This window comes from Pseudopipra pipra, chromosome 18 (genome assembly GCF_036250125.1).
Source record: "Pseudopipra pipra isolate bDixPip1 chromosome 18, bDixPip1.hap1, whole genome shotgun sequence".
Lineage (NCBI taxonomy): Eukaryota > Metazoa > Chordata > Aves > Passeriformes > Pipridae > Pseudopipra > Pseudopipra pipra.
The window spans coordinates 11,106,064-11,130,147 of NC_087566.1; the positions used below are offsets into that span (position 1 = coordinate 11,106,064).

General features: G+C 42.4%; 1 protein-coding gene across 1 annotated transcript in view; it reads right to left on the bottom strand.

The window, feature by feature from the left end:
- The window catches only part of TMEM132D (transmembrane protein 132D), a 228,068-nt gene that overhangs the window by 25,592 nt on the left and 178,392 nt on the right, over positions 1 to 24,084 (bottom strand). Inside the window, exon 5 of the mRNA XM_064675205.1 lies at positions 14,337 to 14,480. Within this exon, the coding sequence (XP_064531275.1) occupies positions 14,337 to 14,480 (144 nt within the window). The remainder of the gene's footprint in view (positions 1 to 14,336; positions 14,481 to 24,084) is intronic.

Consider the following 24,084-nt stretch of genomic DNA (forward strand, 5'->3'; position numbering starts at 1 on the left):
GCCCTGAAGTTTGATATCTGAACTATCTTCAGACAAACAAGAAGAAAGAATAGCCAGATTATGAAAGAGACTCCATCTGAAAGCAAACTACTCTGCTCATCCTCAGTGTTTAGGAATTGATGATGTTAATAACAAAGTCTCATAACTGATCAAGAAGCCCTGATGAAGCTGTATTCCATGTGAAGACACCAGGGTACAGGAGCTACAGGAATGAGCAGGGTGGGGCTGCGTGCTCAGTATCTGGATCTCTTCCAGTAAACTCCTCTTTAGAGCTTATGGCAAATCCTGGACACTTGATGGGACAGCTGTACCAGTCAGCAGCTTGTGTCTCCCTTACATGTTGGAAGAAACAGGGCTTAAGAAATGCCAGGAAGATAAGTGGAGCAGGTTTTATAGCCAGGCTCTCCAGTAACTGCTCATTCAGGAGTGAGGTGGATACAGGGAGTGTTTCACTCCTTTCCAGGGTACAGAAGTGACACAACAGTGCAGCCTGTCACATCTCTGGCACTTCACAGACACACTTGCTCTTTTATAAAGACCTCATGGCCAAAACCCAGCAACACTCATGTATTTAGTGTGGGTGCTGTGCCAGACAGACTCAGCCTCCAGTGCTTCACTTATGCTAATCCACAAGTCCCTGCATAAGCATTCCCTGGCCTACCTTGCAGGCACCTGGAGCAGCTGGGCAGCTGCACCCTCTCTTCTTAGTTTCCAGACAACATGAATAAACTGGACAGCTCGACTATATGCAAAGTTCTCTGGAAAAATGTACACAATTAATGCAAGCTCTCGGCACAGTGAGCTGGCAGGAGCTCAGCCTGGTTTTATCCTTCACGCTCACAGTGGGCTCAGTCAACAGCTGATGACCAGGGCTGAGTATTACTGGGATGATCCTGAGCTCAGCCTGGTGCTGCAGCTCCAGCTGCTCAGCAGTGCCTGTGCCATCACTGAGTCGTGCTCAGCTTCAGAACATCCCCTGAAAGAAGTGTCTGTGTGTCTGATGAGTGTCACTCACCCATTCCCAGGCAGAGTAAGATTGAGAAGGAAGGAGCCCTTTGCCTGCTGTGACCCTCAGCAGGCTCCACAAAGTGTTCCAAACTTCTCCAGGAATTGCTTGTGAGATTTTCAAGTGAGCTATTAAACTTCCCCTCAGGGGAACAAGGGTTGTCTTCCTCAGGAAGATGCTGAGGGACTCACTAAGATTATTCAGATTTTTTTTTCGGAAGCAGAGGTGATCCCCACCATGAAAAAATCATGTTATAAGAAGAGAAAAGCTGATTACAGGATGTGTATAGTTCCTCCCTGGGCTCTTATCTGCTGTGTCTCACCCAATCTCTGTGTATGATTCTGAATATTTCACTGGGCTGAGATACAGCAGTGAAGAAGGGGGCCCCAAAGCCTTTTCTTGTAATTTGTTTGAAAAGCAGGACTTCTGAACAGAGAGAGATGGAAAATGAAGATGTGATATTTAGAACAGAACTGTGACTCCTGCAATTCTCAGTGGGGAGTTATTCATACCTTTAGGAGTGCTGGGAATGAAGATGCACTTCAAATTTTTGGCTTCCAAACTAAAAAAAGAGCTGTTCTTATCACCCTCAGACATTGACAGGAGATCTCAGCGCAGTTTCATCTGGATCTCTGAGCCTTCCTCCTCACACAAGGGAGATTTTCATTCCTTTGCAGTCAGCTGGATAGGTATGAATCCTGAAAGGCTTTCACAAGCTAAACCAACTCTTTCCACAGTAGCAGACACTCAGATGGAGGTGCCACTCACACAGCATCTGTGTCTGTCCTACTTGCTTTTTAGGTACCACAAACCACCCACAGAAGTAGCCTGGACAACTCATTTCACCAAGTGTTTTCTTCCAAATCCTCAGAGCTGGCTAGCATGGAAATATCACTGTTTAGGCTCTTTGGATTACAGCAGTTCCTTCATTGTGTATCTTCTCACCAAATTTATGAGCAAAGGTCATTTTCCTATGGATGGATCCATGTAAGCTTTTTTGTCTTTTGCACAACTTCTTAATACAGCCACTGTGTGCTGCAAAAGCAACTTTCCTTGTACTATATTATTATTCCTCATACAATTTTAGAGTTCATCTACCTTAAGCAAATCTGGCTGCTTCAGCTAAAAGTTGTGCAGCCGTAGGCATTCTTTATCAGATGAGCAGATCTTTTTAACACCTTGATTTTCTGACTTTCATATCTTTCACTAAATCAATCTCCCTTTCATGATCCGTATTTGTACCAAGGCCCAATTCTATTACAACTCTCTCTTCTGCTCTCTCAATTTCCCCTATTATTCTTTTTTTGGGTCCATAATATCATTTCAGTGGCTAACTCATAGGCTGTCACTTCACATTTAGGAACCGAGACTTGACTGTGCAATATTACTTTATTTTTACGAAAATCCACGATAACTAATGCAGTGATTCAATTTCTACCAGGAGGCTTCATGTTTGGTTTCCAATTTGCCCTCTAACCTCCATCCCTCCAAACAAACTTTTACATCTCTATTTACATATGGGGATCATTACAGTTCTTTCATCTCCCTGTCTCTGCGTCTTCAGAAGACATAATGGATTTAGGCAGGAGTTTAATTAGAAACTGCTCTTTTCTGTATTTCAGGCTGCATTTCACGTGAAAGGGTAAAATATGCCTCTAACAAATGACAGACTTGATGTAAGGCCCCAGAAGCCCCAGGCTGGCTGGGTAAGTTTTAGTGGAACAGACAATTAGGCAGTGGGAGGTCACGGTGCTGCCCCGTTCCCCGGGAAAGCCAGTGTTCATTTTACAGTGCTTTAGATCTTTGTAAGAAAATCACCCTCAGCAGTTTGCCTCTGTTTTACAGTGATACCCATGCAGGCACCATCAGGCTGTTTTCAGCAAGGTCTTTGCTTATTTTCTTTGTTCAATAAGCAGGGAGTATCTCAGAATTTCATCTCAGACACACGCTCTGGTCAGTCTGCTCTGGCCTCCTGCACTCCTGTCATGCTCTGAAGAGGAAAGAAAACATATGAGGCTTTTCCACTTACAGATAACTGGACTGGTCAGTGCAGTGTCAGCTCCTAACAAAAGAGCCAAGATGGGGCTGTTCTCAGGAAGAAGAAACATTCCAAACTCCAGAAAAGCCTGTCTGAGTGATGGTTTCATTATGATTCTATGATTAAAACTCATTGAAACTTAGGGCAGCCCCGAAGCACCCGTGAAATCTGCCACCAGCAAACTGGCCTGCACAGGGACTGGGTTCCAGAAGACATAAATTGTCTTTCTCAGGTCCAACCTGTCCACTACAGACACCAGATGGGGCTGAACAGAGAACTTTGCACCTGAAGGCTTTACAAAAGGAAATGTAACAATATTTGAGTGGTAGGTCTGAGGGTTCAGCAGAATTTTCTGTACTCACTACAGCTGGCTGGGTGATGAAAGCTTTTCTACTTTGGGGTAGGTGGACATCACCTGCTCACTGCCAGACCTTGCCAAGGATGGTTCAGATTTCATCCTGATCAGGCACTAAAACTGATCTCTTGAATTTTATTATCCAGTGGAACCTGGAGTTGAGTCCTCAGCTCCCATTACACTACACAAGCTCAGTGACCTTAAAGCACATTGAAAACCTCAGCCTTACAATCAAGTTGATTTTCTAATCCTTCACTGGATCCTTTCACTAAACAAAAAATAAGAGTCTGACATACCAGACAAAGCTAATTCTTACCAAATCTGGGGAAGCCACTGTAAAATAAGGGGCAGCTGATGGCTAAAGAAAGGATTAACGTTGTCTTGACATATTATACCAACCTCTGGCAGAAGTACATGACTAAAGATAATTCTTTAAGCTAGAAGTTTGTAAACAGCTGATCATTTCACCCTTGGCAGTGTGTAAACTCATCTTTTGCTGATGACTGAGTGGTAAAGAGACCAAGACCCTTCCACTGGGGATCCCCCTTCCACCAGCACTGGAACAGATTATTTCTTCATTGTTTCCTGTACTGCTGAGCTGGGGAAGTCCACTCCCAGCTAATGTGATTCTGGGATCATCACATTCATTCATGTTCCCTAATAATTTCTTTTCTGCAGTTTTCCTGGGTTGAGCACACTTTATGATGTTTAATGTCTCATTTTATCCGCTCAGTTTTCTCAGAAACCCAAACAACAACAGAACAACCAACCAGCCTGTGAAGAAAACTCTTATCAGTAATTAGCCTTGCAGGAGACCAGATGATAACTGTCAGATCTGGGTGCTGAAGCACAGGATGAGGTTAATCACACCTCCACACAGCTTTCCTGACAGCCTGGGCTCCAAAGAAACGAGTATCAGTGAATGCTCTCCAGCTGAATCTACTTAGAGAAGGAAGAGTGGAGATGAGATTAGACACACACATTGTTTAACCTGGGAACAAAGGGTAGAATCTGGAAAACTACTTGTCAAGGTGTCTTCAAAAATTAGCATAGTACATACAACTGTACTGCCAGAGGGGCTGTTTCTTATCCCATCTGCAGGCCTGTGTGAAATCCTTGTGATGAAATTCTCAGCCCCAGGGAAACAGTGGCTTTCAAGATTTGTTACAAGCTTGAAACTCAGCTCAGCATCATCAAAATGTGTGAAGAACTTTCAAGGAAACACGGGCTGACTTATGGCTGTGGCACTGAAACAACTGAGATTGGCTCTGGCTGATCTTTGCTTTCAGCACGAAGCTGATGTCAAACTAAACCATCCAGTGATGGTGGGAGCTGTGCTCAGACACAAACAATTTCCCAAGAAGGAACAGACTTTCTCTTCTCTTCATCCAATAAAGTGCAGAGCAATCCCATTAACTACACTGAGTTAGCTCTGGATTTTCGGTGGCAGAAATGAGACCCAATCATTAACAGAAGTTGTATTTGTGCATGTGAGACAAGCCCCCGATTTTTTCTTTTAGTGACAGTCAAGTACAACTAATATAATGCTCACAGACAATGCAGAAAATGTAGTTTAGTACCATCCACTGTGCCCTCAGATGCCTAGTCACCAGGGCAAATGATACTTTCCTTTATTACTGAAGTTTCACTTCTCCCTCTCTGGCTGTGAGTAGAATGAAATGGAGCATGTAATGGAATGTCATATTCACAGATTTCATTCTGGTATCAGCTCCAGGTCTGTACAGAATCTCAAACACTAACCACAGCTTTTCACATGCTCACAAATGCTACAAGAAATTGCTGAAGGCACTCAAATCCTGAAGTTTAAAGGAGATGCCCTGAATTTACTCAAACAAAAACTGTTTACAGCTGCAAAATAATTACCTGCTTGCAAATAATCACATTATTTTTAATAGTTATTATATGGAAGAGATTATATAAATTGGGAGAAAATATCAGCTTTCTGTAATACCCACCTGCTCTAAATACACAGTTACACTTTTAACTAAAATTGAAGAGCCATTAAAGCCACTTTTTGTAGGTGCTTAGGTTTCTAATTTGCAATTACATTAATTGGATTTGAATGCCTAAATAGATTCAGAAATCAGGCTTAACATCCAACAACCAGTTAAACAAGATGATGCTGCAAACTAAGGCTGAAACAGGAAAGCTGTTCAGCACTTCCATGGGTAGCTGACGTGGGAAAATTAATTGCACTGGTGTGTCCTACAAACAAATACAACACCCAAGCCACAGTCTTGGAAAAGGCAACAGATCAGATCCTGTCACACGTGTAAAGCATGAGAACTATCACAGATAATTACTTTTGATAATAAACTGGACTCAGATAACTCCTTGAATTCTGACACCTCAAGCACTTCTCAGGTGTGTTTGGCTGGTTTACCTTCTTATGCTCATGAAATCCTTCAGAAGCACGGCGTCATTTTTTTAAGTGACTGCAAAGAGAAGTTAATGGGCAGCCAAAAGTCACCATGGAAAAATCAGAGAAGAGCTGAGAGCACGAGCCTGGACTTCAAACAGCACAAAAACACCTGCCTCAAAACATACCCATTCTGAGCTATTTGAGGATGGCAATTTGAAAAATTATGCCACACGAAAAGCATCTCTGGGAAAGGATGAATTGATCTTTCATGGGACACATTTGCTCTGCCTGAGCTTACCTATCTCCCTAAAACAAAGTTGAGCACTTCTGCACATCTTAAATAAGGAACTGCAGGATGTAGACATGCAGCCAATGGTGCTCACGAGCCATTAGGATGCCATTACGTATTTTATTGTCTCAGAGCTCTCAGGAAAGCTTGGCAATGGGACTGATATAAGAAGGTTAATAACTGGCAACTCAAAGGGTAAGTAAGGGCAGAAGCAGAGAAAAGAGATGCAGCAAGCACAGGAAAACAGCAAATGTAGCAGCAACAGACAGTGTGGAACAGCTGGATGGCAACTGGAGAACTGCAGGAGTGAGAGATGAAGCTACCAAAGGGAACTGTTCACCCTCTAGACTTGTGTCTACATTTCTCCACTCCTTATTGATTAATAGGGAGGATGACTGCCTGCTCCAATCAGGATAGAAATAGGGACCATGATTGTCTGCTCCAACCAGAATAGAAAAATAATTTGAAAAGTACCCTATTTCAGGGGAACAGCCACAAAGGCCTGAATCTCACCTTGCCTGAGTCAATTCATTTAACTTGTGGCCTGGTATACAAAGTCCTTGCCCTCTAAGATTCAGACAAAGAGGGTTACATGCTTGCCTCAAAAAACATCCTAGAAAGGAATGCAAAATGGTCCAGATAGTGAATAAAAGAGAAGAAATCTTCAGTCAGCCAACCTGCACAGACTGTTACGTAAGAAGTCTGAAAATATTTCTAAATCCTTCCTTATTCAGTCACCAATATTTTATCACGGTAGCATTTTGTATGGGCTGTGATTAAGTTAAATTTAACAGCAGAGCTTCCTAAAGACTCTGTGTTCTGTCCCAGTTAGGGTTATGTACATTATTTGCAATCATAATGATAACGCTTGTACAGTACATTTCATGTAAAGGTCTCCAAGCATTTTTCAGGGATTTAGTATTAATGCTCTTTATCTGTCAGGGTAATTCAGGACCATTATACATCCTTTGTACTTGTCTATGCTGAGACAGATCAAATAAAGGACATGCCAGGGACCACAATAGCACCTCGATGTCACAGCTGAAAGCACATGCCAGAGCCCACACTATCACCAGCACATTTCAGTGCAGCATCTGAAAAACCAGCCAATGGGTTATCTGATTGTTATCCAACCTTATTAAGGGAGAAATGAAAATCAAGTGTCACACACCCTATGCAGACTGAACCCTTATTAGAATCTGTAATGCCTAAAATCCCATCCCAGGTTTAACCATTAGAACATGCTTCCTTTCTTCATTACCAAAAAAGAGAGAACAAGACACCATTAAAAACTCAGGCTCATTATGCCCTTTCCACCTCTTAGCCTTCCTAATACATGCAGGCTCCCCTTTTCCTTCAGATTTGTATGTCTAGAATAAGACCCTTCTTGTTCCAATTATTTCATAGCTGATATTCAGGATACTTCAGATCTGACCAGCAGTTTCTCTGCTACCTCCACACCACAAGCCTCACCTCAGCTAATACTGACACAGTCCTCATAGAGCCATAGGATTTGAGCATATTTAAATCAGTTGAAAATATCTTGTTACACGTATTTTTATTTTAGTAAGACCAACCCTTTCCATAGGTAATACAATATCTGGACAGTCCTGCAAATGATAAACTAAAGCAAAGTCATTTAGTGGCTGTGGTGTACCTGATATGTCCAGAAAAATCCCAGGTTGGGCTGAGAAGGTAGTAATTTATGTGGCACATTGCAGCTTTTTACTGTGTGGTAACAAAGCAACACAGAGTTTTGTGTCATGATCTGGAGGATGGCTCAGAGAGCTATAAATACCTCATCTGCTCAGAGAAAGTGGCAGACGGTCACTGGAACTGAAGAACAGAGTTTTAAAGCTGAAGGGAACTTTTCAAGAGAAAGAATCCCAATTTGTAACGATTAATGCAAGTTCCTGTTTTGGAGACAGGTGTTACTGGATGATCTGAGCCCAGTTTATATCATTTGTATCAGTGTAACATCATCTGCACTGCTGGCTCAGCCCAGTGGAAGGAAGAAGAGAACTCATTTCCCTTTGTCTGTTCCTTCCTCCCCCACCACATTTTCTCTAGAGATCAACCAAGCTCTTCTCACTGAGATGCTGGAACACTTCTCAGTATGCTGGGGTTCAGTTTTCAATGAGGTGGGGTTTGAAAGCAGCTAAAAACTAATCCACTAATCCCCTTTGAAAGACAAGAGGATTTGGACATTCCCACACAGGTGTCTTCCACTCCACAAATCTGACACATCAGAAAGAGTTTGAGCCACTTGGAAGATCCTCATGATTGTTCCTGAGCATCTTCCCTGGAGGGATTCCCAGGCACAGGGCTGGGATAAGCCTTTCACATGGGTGGGATCAGACTGATGATGTGACAGCAGGGGGATGCCTGGGCAAAGCCATCACTTCACGTGTCATTTGAGCAAATACTCAACAGAAAGAAGCACTCCTGGCCACCCTCTCACCCTCAGCCACTGATTCCCACCCCAGTGTCACTTCTTTCCCAGCGCTGGCACGAGCACCGTGAGCCTCCGAAACGAGCTCAGTGAGGGAGCTGAGCAGGCACATTCCTCATCCCCCCAGAAAATAAATGGATTCATTTTCACTCAGCAGCAGAGACAAGGGATGGCAGCTCCCTGTCAGTTTTGAACAGTCACAGGATTGCACGTTAGCAATTGTTTAACACATTAGGGACATTCAACAGCCCCTTGTGGGTTCAGCAGATGATTAAATTTGCTCACACAAGTCCCCTTTGACATTGCTGTTCAGATATTCTTTAGATTTTGCCTCATTTTTTTTTATGGATATAGACATATTTCTTCCAATAAAGGAAGAGAAATACCCACGAAAAGAGATTATTATCCCTGGCTCTGCAAGAACACATATTCTTTCCCATGAAGCACAAAGGGACAGATTCCTGGTTATCTTCTGTAGAATTTTGAAGAAGTCTCTATTCAGGAATTACTTGGAATTTTTCCATTACAGAGAAGTTTTGTGTTTTATAAGCTTATAGCCTTTCATAAATATAAAGGAAGTGCAGTCAACAGTGACTGTGGCAGCCACGCTGGGATTTTCAGTATGGATGATTACAAAAAAGGCAAATAATGCCACAGAACCCTTATTATTTCTCGAGACTCACATCGGAATGATGAATTGGCAGAATATGAAAGAGACAAATCCAGTAACTTCAACAGCTTTAGGTGAGTTTCAGACAATTCCTGGGAGATGCAAGGCTATTATATCAGTTCTACATCCAGAATTCATCTTTGCCACGTCTGCTTTTCACACCAGAGACGGCTTAAAATTTTTCCTGTTTCCTTTATAACCAACATCAACAGCACATGGACTGCACTCCACAGTTACTATTACAACTTTTAGTTTTGATAGTGCATTTTTCTGAGTCTGCCCTGTCTCCTGATTACTAGAAGAAAGCAGAAAAAGTACTTTTTTTTCCAAAGTTACTTCATCCTGGGGTGAAAAGTTCAAAAAGATTCCACTGTCAGGAATGCTGAAACTGAGGGGAAATGACAGGACATGATTTCATCATTTACTATCAAAATGAAATGTTTAGACATTGCAGAAAATAAAAACATACATTTTTACTTTTTATGTTTGCTGACTTAAAGTTTTTTTTCCAAGATGGATCAAAATTTTTGGGGATGGAACAAGACAGTTCTGCTGGGGAGAGAAATCACATCATATTGTGGAAAATCATGTCATGATCTTGATCTTCACCAAACCCTCAAGGCACAGATTTATTTTACCATTATTAGTTTAAACCTGGGAGATCACCAGGCAACTGGGATTCTTTACACCCATGTTTTTAAATTTTTGTGAATCCTTGCAGTGCCTCCATTTGGGGGCCCATGCCTTTGAACCTGCAGCTGTGAGGGTTTTTCCTTTCCAGCTGAAAATGTGTGTAATCAATGCATCCAAGAACGTGTTGTAAAAAGAACATCAAATGGACTGCCACTGAAGTACAGTGGGGAAATCTGCAGCACTGGAACTGCCAATGCTAAACTAAGGAGCAGATAAAATCCTGGACTCGATTAGCTTCTCCCTTTGATTTTTTTTTACTTTGTCACTCCACTGACTTGAGAAGAATTCAACTTCTCCCTGAAGTGCGCCAGGGTAAGGAAGAAAAGGAACAGCTGTTAAAAGTTTAATGCTTTAAAACACTGTCTGCTTCAGGCTATTTTAAATGCTCTGGCACTTCAGGTTTTGTAAGGTCTGTCACTTGATTAAAAAGATGTTATTTTGCCACTGATAAAACCACACTAAGTGTTATTGAAAGATTTATTAGCCTGCAGTAATATTTTACAAATTGCCAAGTGTGCTGTTATCCCCTCTAATACACTCCAAAGTGAACAGAGCAGCTGCCAACCTTTCCCTTGACCAGCACTGACTCCCTCTCGTGTAGCTGTAGCTGCAGCAGTTGCTTTCCAGCTCTACAGGATCCTGGTAAACAGCAAGGAGGGATAAACATTCCTGCCTTGCTTCTCACGCAAAGCCAGAGGGACGAGACTCTGCAGAGCACGAGCACAAACACCAGGCAACCATCCCACGGCCAGAACTGGTTGTAGAGCCTTGGGAAATGGGGATTCAGAGGGAGAGGCCAGACTGTAACATCCTGCACAGCCTCTCAGGTTGTGCAAAGGATGCCAGAAGTAACACCCTCCCTCCGGTTCTGCCCCAGGAATTTGCTTGTAATGCAGGCACAAAGCACACCTGCCTCCCCTTGGCATCCCTGCCTCAGAGCCAGGAGCACAGGATGCTCTAGAAGGAAATAATCTGAAGGTGTTTTGTTGGAAAGCCACACAGACTTGGATAACATGCAGATTCTGAATGGGGGTCCTCTAATAAATACACAGTTCAATATAAAAAGGGGACAGAGAGACTGTTCCCAGTGTTGGCACCACTCACTGTGTGACTTCAGGCAAGTGGCTTCTGGACAGAGCTGAGAATGTGCTGGAATTTTTAGTTAACTGATCAAACAAAATGAACCTAAAGGTGTTTTCATTTCAGGGCAACCAAAATGCAGATTTTCAATTAACTCATCAAACTGAAAACCCAGAGCACTGGGAAGTTTTGCTTTGGAGACTTCTAGGCTTTGTTGAGCCTTGGAAAAAAATGACCATTTTGAAATGAAAACATCTTTTCGAAATGAAAGATTAGAAGATGTTTATTTTTCCTTTTCCCCCCATTCTCAATTTAAGAATTTGATCTATATTAACAAAAGACAAGAAAGTCTGCTCACCAACCTCTCTCCTTCCCATGAGGTCAGTAGGAGTTTTAACATCAACTTCAGAACTTTATAGTGCACTGAAATCCTCACCTTAACTTTTCTGTGTCATTTGTAAAACAGAGCCTATAACATGCCTCCATTTTTTGGTCTGGTTACTCTGTCATGCTGGACCAAATAATTTAAGATAACCACTTGGCAATAAAAATATTGTTTCAATGAACTACATTCTGTCCTGACTTATTCAACCAAGTTCAACCACGTGCAGTCTGGCACAAAACGAGTCAGTGCAGAATTTGGTCCAGTTCTTTAAAGTTCTTTGAAGTCTCAGATGAAAAAAATGAGTAATAAATGTGGACCCTGAAACGAAAGGAAGAATGAGGTATCCTCATTCTGCAAGGAAAATGAGCTTAACCTCCTCATTAATCAACACCAAAAAACCAGGAATAAAAGCTAAGCCACGAAGACATAATCAATCTGTTAGATGCTACTTGACAGGTGCATTGAAAAATAGCAACAATAAAGACCCAAAGAAATATAATCTTAATCTTTATATTGCAATGGGCATCTTAAGCAGATTTTTTTTTTTTCCATTTTATATTCAGTACTCTAATTCCCAGAGAACAGAAACTCTAATTACAGCTGCTTGCTGAAGGCTGGCCAGTAATTATGGATCTTTCTCTTCATTAGATGCCTGTGAAGGAGGCTTGGCCTGAAACAGAGCAGGTAAACTGGAAACCTGGAGACACATTTTCAATTAAGAGCTCATTTTAAACTGGTAACTCATTTTAATGCTGCTGAAACCTGCCCTGCTACTGCAGAGGAGGGAGCCCAGAATGTCCTGAAGTCTGGCTGGTGACAGCCTGGTTGGACAGACACACAAGCCTGTGTTGGTATGTTCATGTCCTTACATTTAATGACAGATACAGACTTTTACTGCTGTAACCTCTTTGCCAGAGCTAGAGCTGAGCACAGGCTGCTGCAGAGTTATGTCAGACAGAAACCACTACACCAACATCCAGTGACCAGGCCAAATGACTCTGATAAATTACAACTTCAGAAAACAAAACCAATTTTTGAAAATGTCTTCCAAATGACACATTTGCTTTCAAAACCTTTTTTTCCAGTTCACCTCCCTCCAAAAAAGAAAAAGTTGCTGGTGAGTTAGTGAGTTCTTAGTCCATTAAATTCCACGACACGAGGACCCCGAATAATTTCTTTCTGTTTTTAGACCTAGATTAAGTCCAACAGTTTGCTATATTTGGCACATTTACCAGATTTAAAAGGACTTCATAGAAGCAAGAAAAAAGATTTCTATTAATATAGCCAGAAAGACACATTTAATCAGAAAATTACCAACATGGTGGCTCTTCAGATAAATAGGAACCCTGAGTAGATTTTAAACAGGAAACATAAAAAATGCTGGACTTTGAAATTGCTTATGTTCATCTTGTATACCATAATTTATCATCAAGGAATTACTTAAAAAAAAGTCCAATGAGTGTAAAACCTGCAATTTTTGAGCAAAAAAAAAAATCTTTAGAGATAGCTCAAGAAAGATCACTTATTCCTCTACTCAGCTTTGTCCTTCAGTTCCCCTGCTCGAAGTTGTCACTGTCTGGTTAACATGAACCTGCTAATCTTGTAAGGACGTCTCAAAGTCCCAACAGTTCCCCATATGACAGTAACAACCAAGTACCTACACTCATCTGTGCCTAGAAAGGCAAAAAATGTCCCCTAGGAAGAGTGTTTTTGAGGTAATGGGGCCTGGGGAGGCCCTGAGCTCTGTGAATCCAAATTAAAATGAACCATAACCGGCAGAATGCTCAGCAATCCACTCAGCTCTAGGCTAAGGCAAATTTCACAAAGGTCAAGTCCTCAATAAGGGGCAGTTCACAAATGTTAATGGGATAACAGTGATTTCCAGCAGCTGGAGGGGTGGCCTGAAGTATTTGCAATCGTTTTGTGACATGCTGGTTATCTTACAAAAAAAAATTCAGTTTTGACTTTTATTTGTGGCTGTGTCTCTCAGTTCCCTCTTCTCAAGTGACAGCCACAGGTGAGTTTGAGAAAAGATAAAAGCTGCTGTAGACAAGCCAGCTTTTCTGTCACTCTGCTGGAATATTCTCCACTTTATCTCCCACCATCACCACTGCTGTGTCCTTCCACCCACATGTCAGTCATTAACCAGGAAGAGTGGGAAATACTCAGGATTTCTTACAAGCTTTTAGTAGTGATATTGGGACCAGCTGAAAGCCTTCAAGAAACACCAGTTTTCTCAAGGGTCCAGCCTGACCCCATGATTTCAGTACTAAAAGGGGACTCAAAGGCATTCCTGCAAGCTCTCACCTCATCACTGGCTAGGAAAGTCCACACTGAGTCAAAACTGAGAGGAGCAGCTTGTTATTGCCTGGCATTTATCTTGCAGGAAGTTTGGGCTACAGAGCTGTTGTACAGAGTAAATCCACCAGCCAAGTGTCTTATCCAGTAATTTCCAGTCCATGATTGGTGGCCAACATGCTGCCTGTGAGACACCCTGGTAACAATTATGACCAAAGAAAATACTAAAAGTAAAGCTAATGGTGTTTGCAATACACCAAATAATTATATATCCAATTACAGGATATATAGAAGAGAGAAGAGATGCAAACTTCTTACAGCTCCTGTTCCAATGTGGCAAACCAACTTCAGAGGAATCACCTCTGTCTCCACAACATCAGCTGTCAATATTCCTGAACCTACACAGCCCATTTAATTGAAAAAGTGAAGGTAGAGTGAACTCTGAAAATACTTCAAAAGTGGGAAGTGTCAGACAATTCCAAGTATTTGACAAGCAGGATGGAAAATGTGTGATTTTGTGTTTGGTTTGTTGCTTCACTGAGCCAATCCACACAGCAATAACAGCAGTAATAAATCTCTCTGTTCCAGCAGTAGAGCAGTTAGGAAGATGAAAGAACTTATCCCATTAGAGAACACCACTGTTTTGCAGGGCCTCTGCCTTTGTGTAATGGAGCAGTATGATCCTACCTTAATGACATCTTCATCTGAGGACCTGCACTCCACAGATTCCAGAAGGTCGGTCACAGTCCCATCATCTTCCACAGAAATCACTTTGACAGGGACAGCCACTGTTTTCCCAGTGAGAATGGCTGTATTCAGGATCTCTGCTTCCTAAGAGAAAAAAAAGGTCCTTTAATTAATATATTTTGCTACTAATTTACTTTAATTCCTAATGATTCTACCAAGAACTGTTCCAAGCAGGCAGGAAAGACAAACCTCCTCCCCTCGATCCTGGAACCAAACTCCCAGTTCTGAGTGAGGGCTGTTAAGTTTTTGTCACGCCCTAATTGCTATTTCATGGTGCTCATCAAGTGCCAAAGCCACCTGGCACCCGAGGAATGACCTTGCACCACATAAACAAGATGCACCTTGCATTTAGCAGTAGTGAAATCTCCATCCTGAGGAGCTCATCAATCTTGCTGATCGCACAAAAAATAGCGTCTTAAGTCTTGCTGGTTTACCCAGAAAACTGTTTTCTGAAAGGTTTTCTACACACACGGAAAATCCACAACATTGCTGGACAAATACAGTGCAATTGTCAGGGAATAAGTGTGGACTGAGGACAGTCAGAAATCCACTTTGCCCCAGTCTCCTGGGTGATCTTTCACAGGTCCCTGCAGTGAGGAAGATTGTCTGCAATTGTCCTTGTCTTCCAGCCCACTGCCATCCTGCACAGGGCCTCTGGCTGCACCTTTGGTTGGACACTCAGGCTGGAATCAGCTCCAGCCTCAGAGGCAGGCTTCAGGCTGCCCTCAGGGATGCAGTCTTGGCAAAGTCAACAATTCACAGCCTGCAAAACAGTGACACTCTCTCTCCTGACAGAAAACATGTGGTTTTCCTTTGCTCTGCCTCCAAGGGAATTAGTTGGAGTGCCATCGTTCAGGTCCTGCATAAATGACTGTGTGGAATCAGACCCTCTTTGGGTTTTCTAGGACTTATCCCAGCTCTTGTTGGGTAAAGGTGGGCAAATACATATCCAAAACTCTTTTTTTACCATTTAATGAGTCTTGTGCAAAGCCATCCTCTCCCAAAAAGAGGAAGGGTGCTGAGGAGGGCCTGGGCTCTTTAAAGAAGATGAGCTCTGCCATGACTCATGTCTGTCACTCTTGTGACAATTATTGCAAAATGCATTCCTTGTATCTGATTCATCACTTCTAATTTAAAAGTGCTGAGTTCTGATTGTATGAAGAGTGTGAGACTACACAGTGCTCTCTGTTACCTGGGTGTCACCTCAGTCTGGCACCAGAGATATCCCTGAGCTGTGCCAAGACACTCAGAGCACAAATTGCTGCCCCAATCCTTCCACCCCTAATTGCAAGATCCTGGAAAGGTCTCTGAGCCTTTCAGAACTGTGCCTGAGAACCATGAACAACCCCATAGAACAAGAGGCTCTTGATTTCAGTTGGCTCTTGTGCAATAAAGGCTTCCAGAGCCCCCCAAGTGCTAAATTCTCATTATCTAAATAGCTCACGCTATGAGCTCTGAGACTGACCTGATTTTACTTGTGGAAGACAACAAAGTTGGAACCCAGCTACCAGAAGATGATGATTGCTCCTACTGCCTCTTGGGCTGAAGAGGAGAAGCTGAGATTTCTCTCATCTAAAGGATTCACATCAAAAAGATCTTTTCCTACTACTTAAAGAAACAGACACACTTTTCTTGGACAAATAAAGCAATATTTAAAGAAAGAAAAAAACCCTTTCCTGGTCACTTTGTAGCTGCTTTGCTAATGTTGCCCCATCCTCACCATGATCTTTAGGGAAGGGAGAAAGAGGATTTCACAAAAAGAGAACTTGAGAAGAAAATCCTCTCCCTCCCTTGGCAGAAAAGCCCTGGAGATATTTTGAAATTATAATTCACACAAAGGTGAGAATATCTGCCTGTATGGTAAGGCCCGTCTGTCTTGAGCACACATTTGTTCTCAGGATAGAATATATTATTAAGGCAACTGAGTTCTCAGATTTGCAATTAAGTTTCCAGGTCGATTTTTTTCCCCCACACCTGGGCTTTGCAGCAAAGTTACTGCAGGCAGGTTATTTAGAAGCTTTTTCTACTTTCCTGTGGCTCCTCCACAGAGCTGCACATGGAGGCAGCTTGACAGAACAAGTGCTATTAAGCATCCACTGTAATTACAAAATCCAGGTGTTAGGTCCTGGTTTTGCAAACACTGGGGCATGAATCTCATTTCACTGGCACTGTTTGAGGCCACACCACCTACCTAGACCTGCTCCCCCAAGCAGGCAGAGCTTCCTCCCTCCAGTTGATCCATTACAGTATGACCCTTGCAATTATTTTATAAAGCAAGGGGAAGTTTAATAACCAAGCCTTTGAAACAGTGTGATTAATGAGTTCTGCTTACCAAAGGCAAATGTAATTTCCCCTGGTAAGAGCTGGGAACTGAGAATGATTCTCAAAAGCTTCATGAATTTCTTCTGAACCTCTGTTTTTTTTTCCAGTGCTAGCTTTGGATATCCTGAATACAGACTGCATCCTAATCCACCTGTTTGTTACCTGTCACTTTATGGAAACACACCTAAAAGCAGGATATGTTGTACCTCAGCTGTGTCACTGCCATTACCCTGTTCTTCTTGGGACCTTTCACAAGGTACATCTAATCCACAGGGAATTTCTGCATGTCCACAGGTTCAGCTGGCTCCAAAGCTCAGTAACATGGCCTTGGGTCCTGCCCCAGAGCTCTCTGTCTGTCTGGCAGGTCTGTACTTAACCCAACTCTCTAAATAATCCCAGCAACTTCAATGACAGCACATGAGCACATTCAGACCTGATTCTAAGATAAGGAAGCAAATACACATGTTGTTTCTATCCAAAATCGAAGATCTCAGACTCAAATTCTGTAGTTTTTGTCTGTATTCATGTTCTAGATCCATGTTCAGAAACAAAGGGTTTTCAGAACCGTGCACAGCAGTGTCAGCTCAACGAGCAGCATGTGACAGCTGAAGAATCAGCACTGCTGATTCTTAGACAAACATAAATATCTCCAAAACAATCTTTGTCCCCTCTTTCCCAAGGAAATGGGGGAGGTGGGAGGCAAGAAGTAATGCCTGGAGTTCATACAAATGCCTGTGATGGTTCTCTGACTTTCTATCAACAACTGCTTGTTCAGTCTCAGGAAAACAGATCCACCCAAGAACTAAAGTAAAAGATGAGCAAAGCAAGCTGGCACTGGCCTGAAACTGTGCTGATCAACACTGGAATAACTGAGCTGTATCTCCTGTTTGCAGAGATTTCAGTACCTCCACATGTATGGACTTGGAGGATGATTTCTTTAGGCACCTGGTTTGCATCTCATCCCTGAACATAGAGGCATAATAACCACTTACACCAACTTACACAGCAGGGCCAGAGTAAAATGCTCCTTCAGGTACTTGTTTAATGGCCAGAAAGGTCTTAATGTTCCCCTGGTGAAAGCATATGAAAATTATTTCATTTTGAGGAAAGGAACATGATACTTATTTAGCTACACAGAGATTTATAGTTGAGAGTCTTAGCGTGCAAGAGCTATAAATCTAAATAGTTACTAATTTAAAACTGTTGCTTTTTGCTGCTTAAGTGATAAAGGAATCTCCTGAAGAAATATTATGTTCTTTATCCATAACTAACATAGATTATAGGAGATAAGATGTCAAGGTACTGGAAGACAGGAATAGTTATGCCTTTGCAAAGCTATAGCCAAATAGTCTCACTGCTAAAAGTTGATTCCCTGAGCAGCCATTAAAAAGATGCTGAACTTTCTCTAAGCATTACACAGCATATCTCTATAATTCTCACACAGTGAACCCCTCAAATAATAAAATGAAATAATAATCAGAGAAAAACGTGTTTCTTCATGTGTTAGAAATGGAGGACCAGGTAATCTTTATTCTGAAATAGCTACCACGGTAAATAAATAGTAATACTTTAAAGAAGATTCTGGAGCGAGCATTCTTTGCCTACTGAAGAGATTCATATTAAATAACTGAGCATATTAAGCCCTCCAGCAGACACACATTCAGAAGATGTACACAGTAAGCATCTATTTAAGCAGAAATGCAGAAGTGAATACCTATTAGTTTTTTCAATTTTAATTGGTAGCTTCCCTGCAATTTAATTTCCCTTCAGACATCTTTTGCCTTATAATTCCTGGGGTGAAAAAAAGGGCTTTAACAATATCTTCACAAATTTTAAGGAATTTCTGTTTCTTCCCCTAGTTCTCTCTGTATACACAGTATTTCCTTATGTTTGTATTTTTAATACATGTATATATACATATATATACATTTTTAAAAGAAATAAACCCAAGACTAACTCATGCTTAGCCCTGAGGCCCCACATCCAACTTCTGACAAAGAAAAGTTCGGTACTAACTGTCAACATTCTTTTCCAAAAGCATTTTAACATGAGTCAACACATCAATTTAACACCGAATCCCTGTTAGCCCTCACACAGCTACAAGCAGCAGCTAGCAAGGCACCAGCTTGTTTTCAAAAAAAAAAAGACCTGGAGACATGTTTCCTCAAAATAACTTGGATGGATCTGCAGCTCTGGGGGGGTCAGTGTGCCTCCCCTTTTTCTGCTGAAGCAACAGCCACCAGTGGTGGTCCTGATGGCTGCATCTGGCTGAATGTGGACTCTGGGAGACAGATAACAACACAATAGCTGAGGGCCATAAATCCTGCTCAGCAGCTGAGGGCTGCTGTGCAAATATGACTGTAAGTCAATTGTCTCACTCCACAAACAGTGGGCAGCACACCAAGATCAACCCTTGAGTAGGGAACCTCTCAAGGTTACTCCTCCAGGCTGAGAGAATCCTCCAGGCTGAGAGAATCCTCCAGGCTGAGAGGTTCCTGACTGTGTCAGGTGCTCAGCAAGGGAACTGGGAATGAAAGCAGTGAAACTCTGAGATCTTGGTTAAGTGGTACAGAGGACTGGTTGCACACACACAATCCTTTAGACATGAACCTCTGACCAAGTCTGGGACTGAGCCTGGATCCAGCTGCACCTGCACTCTGCTCTGTGAAGTTTAGTACACAGGGGAGTCCTTTTCAACCTCATAAGTCCAAAGAAGGGTCTCCCTGAGAGTTCTGTCTGACCCTGTCTTTGATGCAGTAAATACTCAAGTGCACCTTGAGTGCCACTGAATCTTGTTAAACCACTGTTGCATTTACCATTAGACTTGGTCAACTCACTGTCTTATATATCAATAAAATATATTGTAGCTTCTCTCTTGCAAGTGAAGAGCATCATTCCACCTGCTACACTCACACCTGCCAGAAGAAGGGCATCTCCTCCTACAATACACAAGGGAAAAAGGCATTAAAAAGTCCCCACAACACTGTAATACATGTCCTGTAAGCACAGCAGATCTCCAACTAATTTTTTTTTATTATGGTGGAAAATATCTTTGCAGGCTGAAGATCTAATTTCAAAAATCAAGCATGTTCCTTTTTGTTATCGATAGGTATTTTGGCTTTGGGGTTAGCTATGTACAGACTGCAATAGGGAAGAGAATAAAATGATCCCTGAAATCTCCAGAAGTCCAGAGCACGTCACCAAATGAGAAGTAATAGCTGCCTGTAAATCCATCCCATTTGGCATTCCATAACATTCTCCATTTTCCTCTTTTTTTTTTTAAATATATTTTCTATTAATCATCATGTAGAGCATTAATCCATGGTACCACCTTGAATCTTTTCACTATTTAGTTTAAAAAAGACCCAGATTTTCCTTCTGCTCAGCTAGCAGCCATCTTGCTTGTATCAGAGAATCCATTCTTCAGTCATGCATAACTAATTTCAAATCTTATTTAGCATCAAGTCTCAGAATTAAGAAGCTAAGTGACAGCTGTTTAATTAACTCCTTAAGCTGATTAGAAAGCATTACAGAAATCCCCCCAAGGAAGAGTTTATAACTGTCAGGAGAGCCTAAGGCCACGTTAATGCTTCTGTTTAAATTTAGTAAGCTTCTAAACCAATAAAGTCTAAATGCTTGACATTCTCACGGATGTGGTCAAGTTCAGCTTTTTGCCTCCTGTTACTACTGCAAGGATAGGAAACAGAAACAAGGACATTGAAGAGATTTGAAAAGTCAGGAAGCAGCAGTTGAACAATAAAGCAAATAGATGCATCTCTCTAAAGGAGCTGCCCTGGGTTGGTCCCATCCAAGCCTCGATTTTACGGGATTAGTGCTGAACGCTGGAGTAAAGCTGAGCTTGCACCTTAAATGCAGAGTCATCTCCCAGCCTCTGGTTGCAAGTAAAAAGGTTTGTTCATTGGTTCTTAAAACTTAAATCCACCTTTAATGACAAGATTATGGCAGCTAAAGTACAAGTTTTAGGAGCAGCTGGCGGGGCCAGATACAGGGTGGTGCAGAGAAACCAAAAATGCCTTAAAGCAAATTTTCTCGCCTGTAATACATTATTGTCAGCTCTGAGCTTGCAAACAGCTTGAAATAGCTGTTTGCAAATACAATTCTAATTTCTTTATTTGCCCTGTGGTTTCCAGGTTCTTTAGGAAGCACTGAAAAAAAAAATAATTGAAAAATTAGCTGCAATTCTTCTGCGTCCAAAGGAATAAAGATACAGTGGCCAGAAATAACACAAAATAATCTGTGAGGCCTTTAATATAAATAGGAGAGTTGTAAGTACAAGCTGAAACACTGAAAGTATGAGAAATGATGGTGAAAACTGAATGTGAAAATGTGAAAAGACTGACATGAACTTCAAGGTTAACTGTTTGGTTTAATGTGTGCCCCTTTCATCACACCGAATGAAACCTGAAGTCACTGGGATATAAGCAAATTAATCATGTTTAATTCAAGCATTTGCTACTTAATCAGCTTCCTTTTTTCCTCAGTACAGGCAAGAGAGCTCCACAGTCAGATGTGCTGACACAGGGTTAAAGAGGAGCATCCACAGAAAGCCAAATGCAGGTTTCTCTGGATGGATCTACCTGCTGACTCTCCCAGTCTTCCACAGAGCCTCTGGAGAGGGGAAAATGGATTTTTTTTAATGGCAAAATGTGATTGCAAACCCGTTGTTTAGAATGAAGTGGGTAGCAGAATCAATGTTTGAATATATTTTTCATCCTTTCTTTTTCAGTCTGTGATTCCTTGAATAATTTAGACTCCATGTAGTGGGGGTGACTCATCTCCAGCCACGCTCTCACTCCTCCTCCACTGGGGCACAACCAGTGCTTATGGAGAGAGCAGATTTGGCAAGGATGAGCAGTGAAACAAAGCCCCACATGCATACAAAGCCCAGCAATCACAATTTTCCAGTCAAAAACCACGGAACAGCCAATTGCTGGATTGTGCTGTGGGGAAAAAGCAACATGGGACAATCAGAGAGACTGTGTGTCCCTCCTACTGTCACACACGAGGCATTCAGGAAAAATACCTAATTATATTTAATCTCAGACTTAACTTTTGCAAAGCCTTTCAGCTATTTTATATTCTTGCTAACGAACTTTCATCTCTGCATAGATAGAATCTTTCACTGCTAAAGTTGGAGGAGAGGGTGAGGAAGAAAAGCTAAATATATAAGACAGTGCTGTGTGTAGTAAATAGAGAGAGAAGGAGCAAAATAAGAGGCAGGAGTTGCAAAGGAAAAGGGGGATCATTAGAAGATGGCCAGCAGTGAGAGGTCTATCATTACACAGTCCGTGATGTTCAGTAAAAAGCTCCAGAAGGAAAGAAATGTGTCTCAGGTGCTACTGTACCTGCCTTGGTGAAGTGAGGCCACTGTTCAGGCTGATAAATTCCCTTGTTTCATGTGTGTGTTGCTATAATGGGCAATCCTGGGCTGTGGACACTGCAGGATTGCAGTGATTGCAGGATTCAATTCCACAACTTTAAGCGATGAAAAAAAAACCCTTAGAAAATAAATAATCTCACTCCGAGGGAGAGAAAAACATCTTTGCCTGTTGTGTCCCTTTTCCTTACCTTTGTCTGTCTCCTGTATCTCAAATGGAACGGCTCGAAACAGGGATTTTTTCTGTTTTGTTTTGTGTTTGTACAATGCCCAGCCCACGGTTCAGACCCGAGGTCAAGCTGCTGGACCAGCTTACAATAGGTAACATTCTTCCTGAAGGTGAAACACGGCAAGTACACAACAAATGCAAAGAACAAAGTCAGGGTGAAGGACATCACCTCCTTTTTTGGTGCTCACTGGTATTTACAGCTCTGCTGCTGGGATAAAGGCACCCAAGGATTTAAGGTCTCCCACAGTGACTGCACAGAGCAGAAGGATGTCATTTTTAGCCTGCATTTTCTGTATTTCTGGGAGCAGGCAGCACACAGGCAAACTATCTAGAGAGAGTAATGAACTATTTAGCAACAGGTCAGTCTGTAGCATTCCCAGGAAGCTACACAAGCCATACTGGATCTCCCTTACACTCCGACAGCTGAGGAGTCAAATCCTCCCATGGGAGTTCACTAGGTTTTTTTTAAGCTGTAGAGGCAATGTAAATTTAATTTGTCTCAGGTTTAAAAAGACAAAGTCCTTTTGATGTCTAACGTTTAGGAATTGTGTTAGCATACTCCTGGCAAGCTGTCCTTTGGTGTTTGGGTGGCTTGCAGTGCTAAGTAGGCTACCACGATCCCGGGAAGCTGTCATGTACGTTCACTGTTTATCAAAGTCAGAGCTAGGGAGGCTGTGAATTGTCAGGCTGGGGCTCTTCAGAGAAATTGCTAATTAATTCACAGGCTCCAAACTGTAACTCCATGAAGCTGTGTGTGCATACTTGATTTTGGTCTCCAGACAGACTGCTTTAGCTGATAATCAACAAGGTTTGCTGCTAAAAGCAAGCAAGCAAACAAACAAACAAACAAACTTGGGGAAGATTCCTTCTCGGCTTTCCCTAGGAAGGCTGCCAGCACTCCCAGCCACCGTCTCAGGAGGGAAAGGCACATCTGACAGCCAAAGGAGACCTTTCAGAGGAGCAGAGCTGGGAGATGTGGCCTGAGGTGCACGGATACGCTGTGTCTGATGCCGCTCAATTGCTGGGACTGGGGAGACTGGTAGGGACATGTCATGCAGAATTAGCTGAACCCAATCCCAATTTCACACATGGGGTCAGTGTCTCAGCTCCTGGATTGATGTGCCAGCGGGAAGGCTCTTTTGATTCTCAGGCCTGCGGTTCGGGAGCCTAATGCGGAGGTTTGGTGCCTGCAGGGGGTTTTTTGGAGCTCTGTAAGGGGTGGAATATGAGATGCTATGTAGGGATTTCCAGCAACAAAACATCACTTCAAAGCAAAGATGCCATCGAGGCTCTGGCACTGCCGTTCAGCAGAGTAAATATTTGGTGTGATGTGTAGCAGAGCCAGCATGGTGGGGGTCACTGAAACAGCTTCGCCTGCACAGAGGAAAACACTAAAAATCCCAAAACCAATCATTAGCCTTGTTTAATATGGGGTTTTTTAATTCTCTTTTTTCACAGATTGCTGGTGTCATTCCCAGGCCACATGAATCCCTCCCATCCTCCACCCTGTGCTAACCTCATGTGCTCTGGAGGGAACACAAGGGGAACCCTTTCCCCGTCTGCCACACGGCTCCTTGGGGTCTGGCCAACGAGGATGGGAGCAGAGCAGCCCTTGGGAGGCAGAAATATCCAGCAGAGAAATTTGACAGGTTTTATTTTGTCATTCTCTGCTTCCCAGGGCCAGACAGCACTGAGATCCCCACACTGCCCTGCCTGCACGCTCTGCTGCCCTCCCCTCC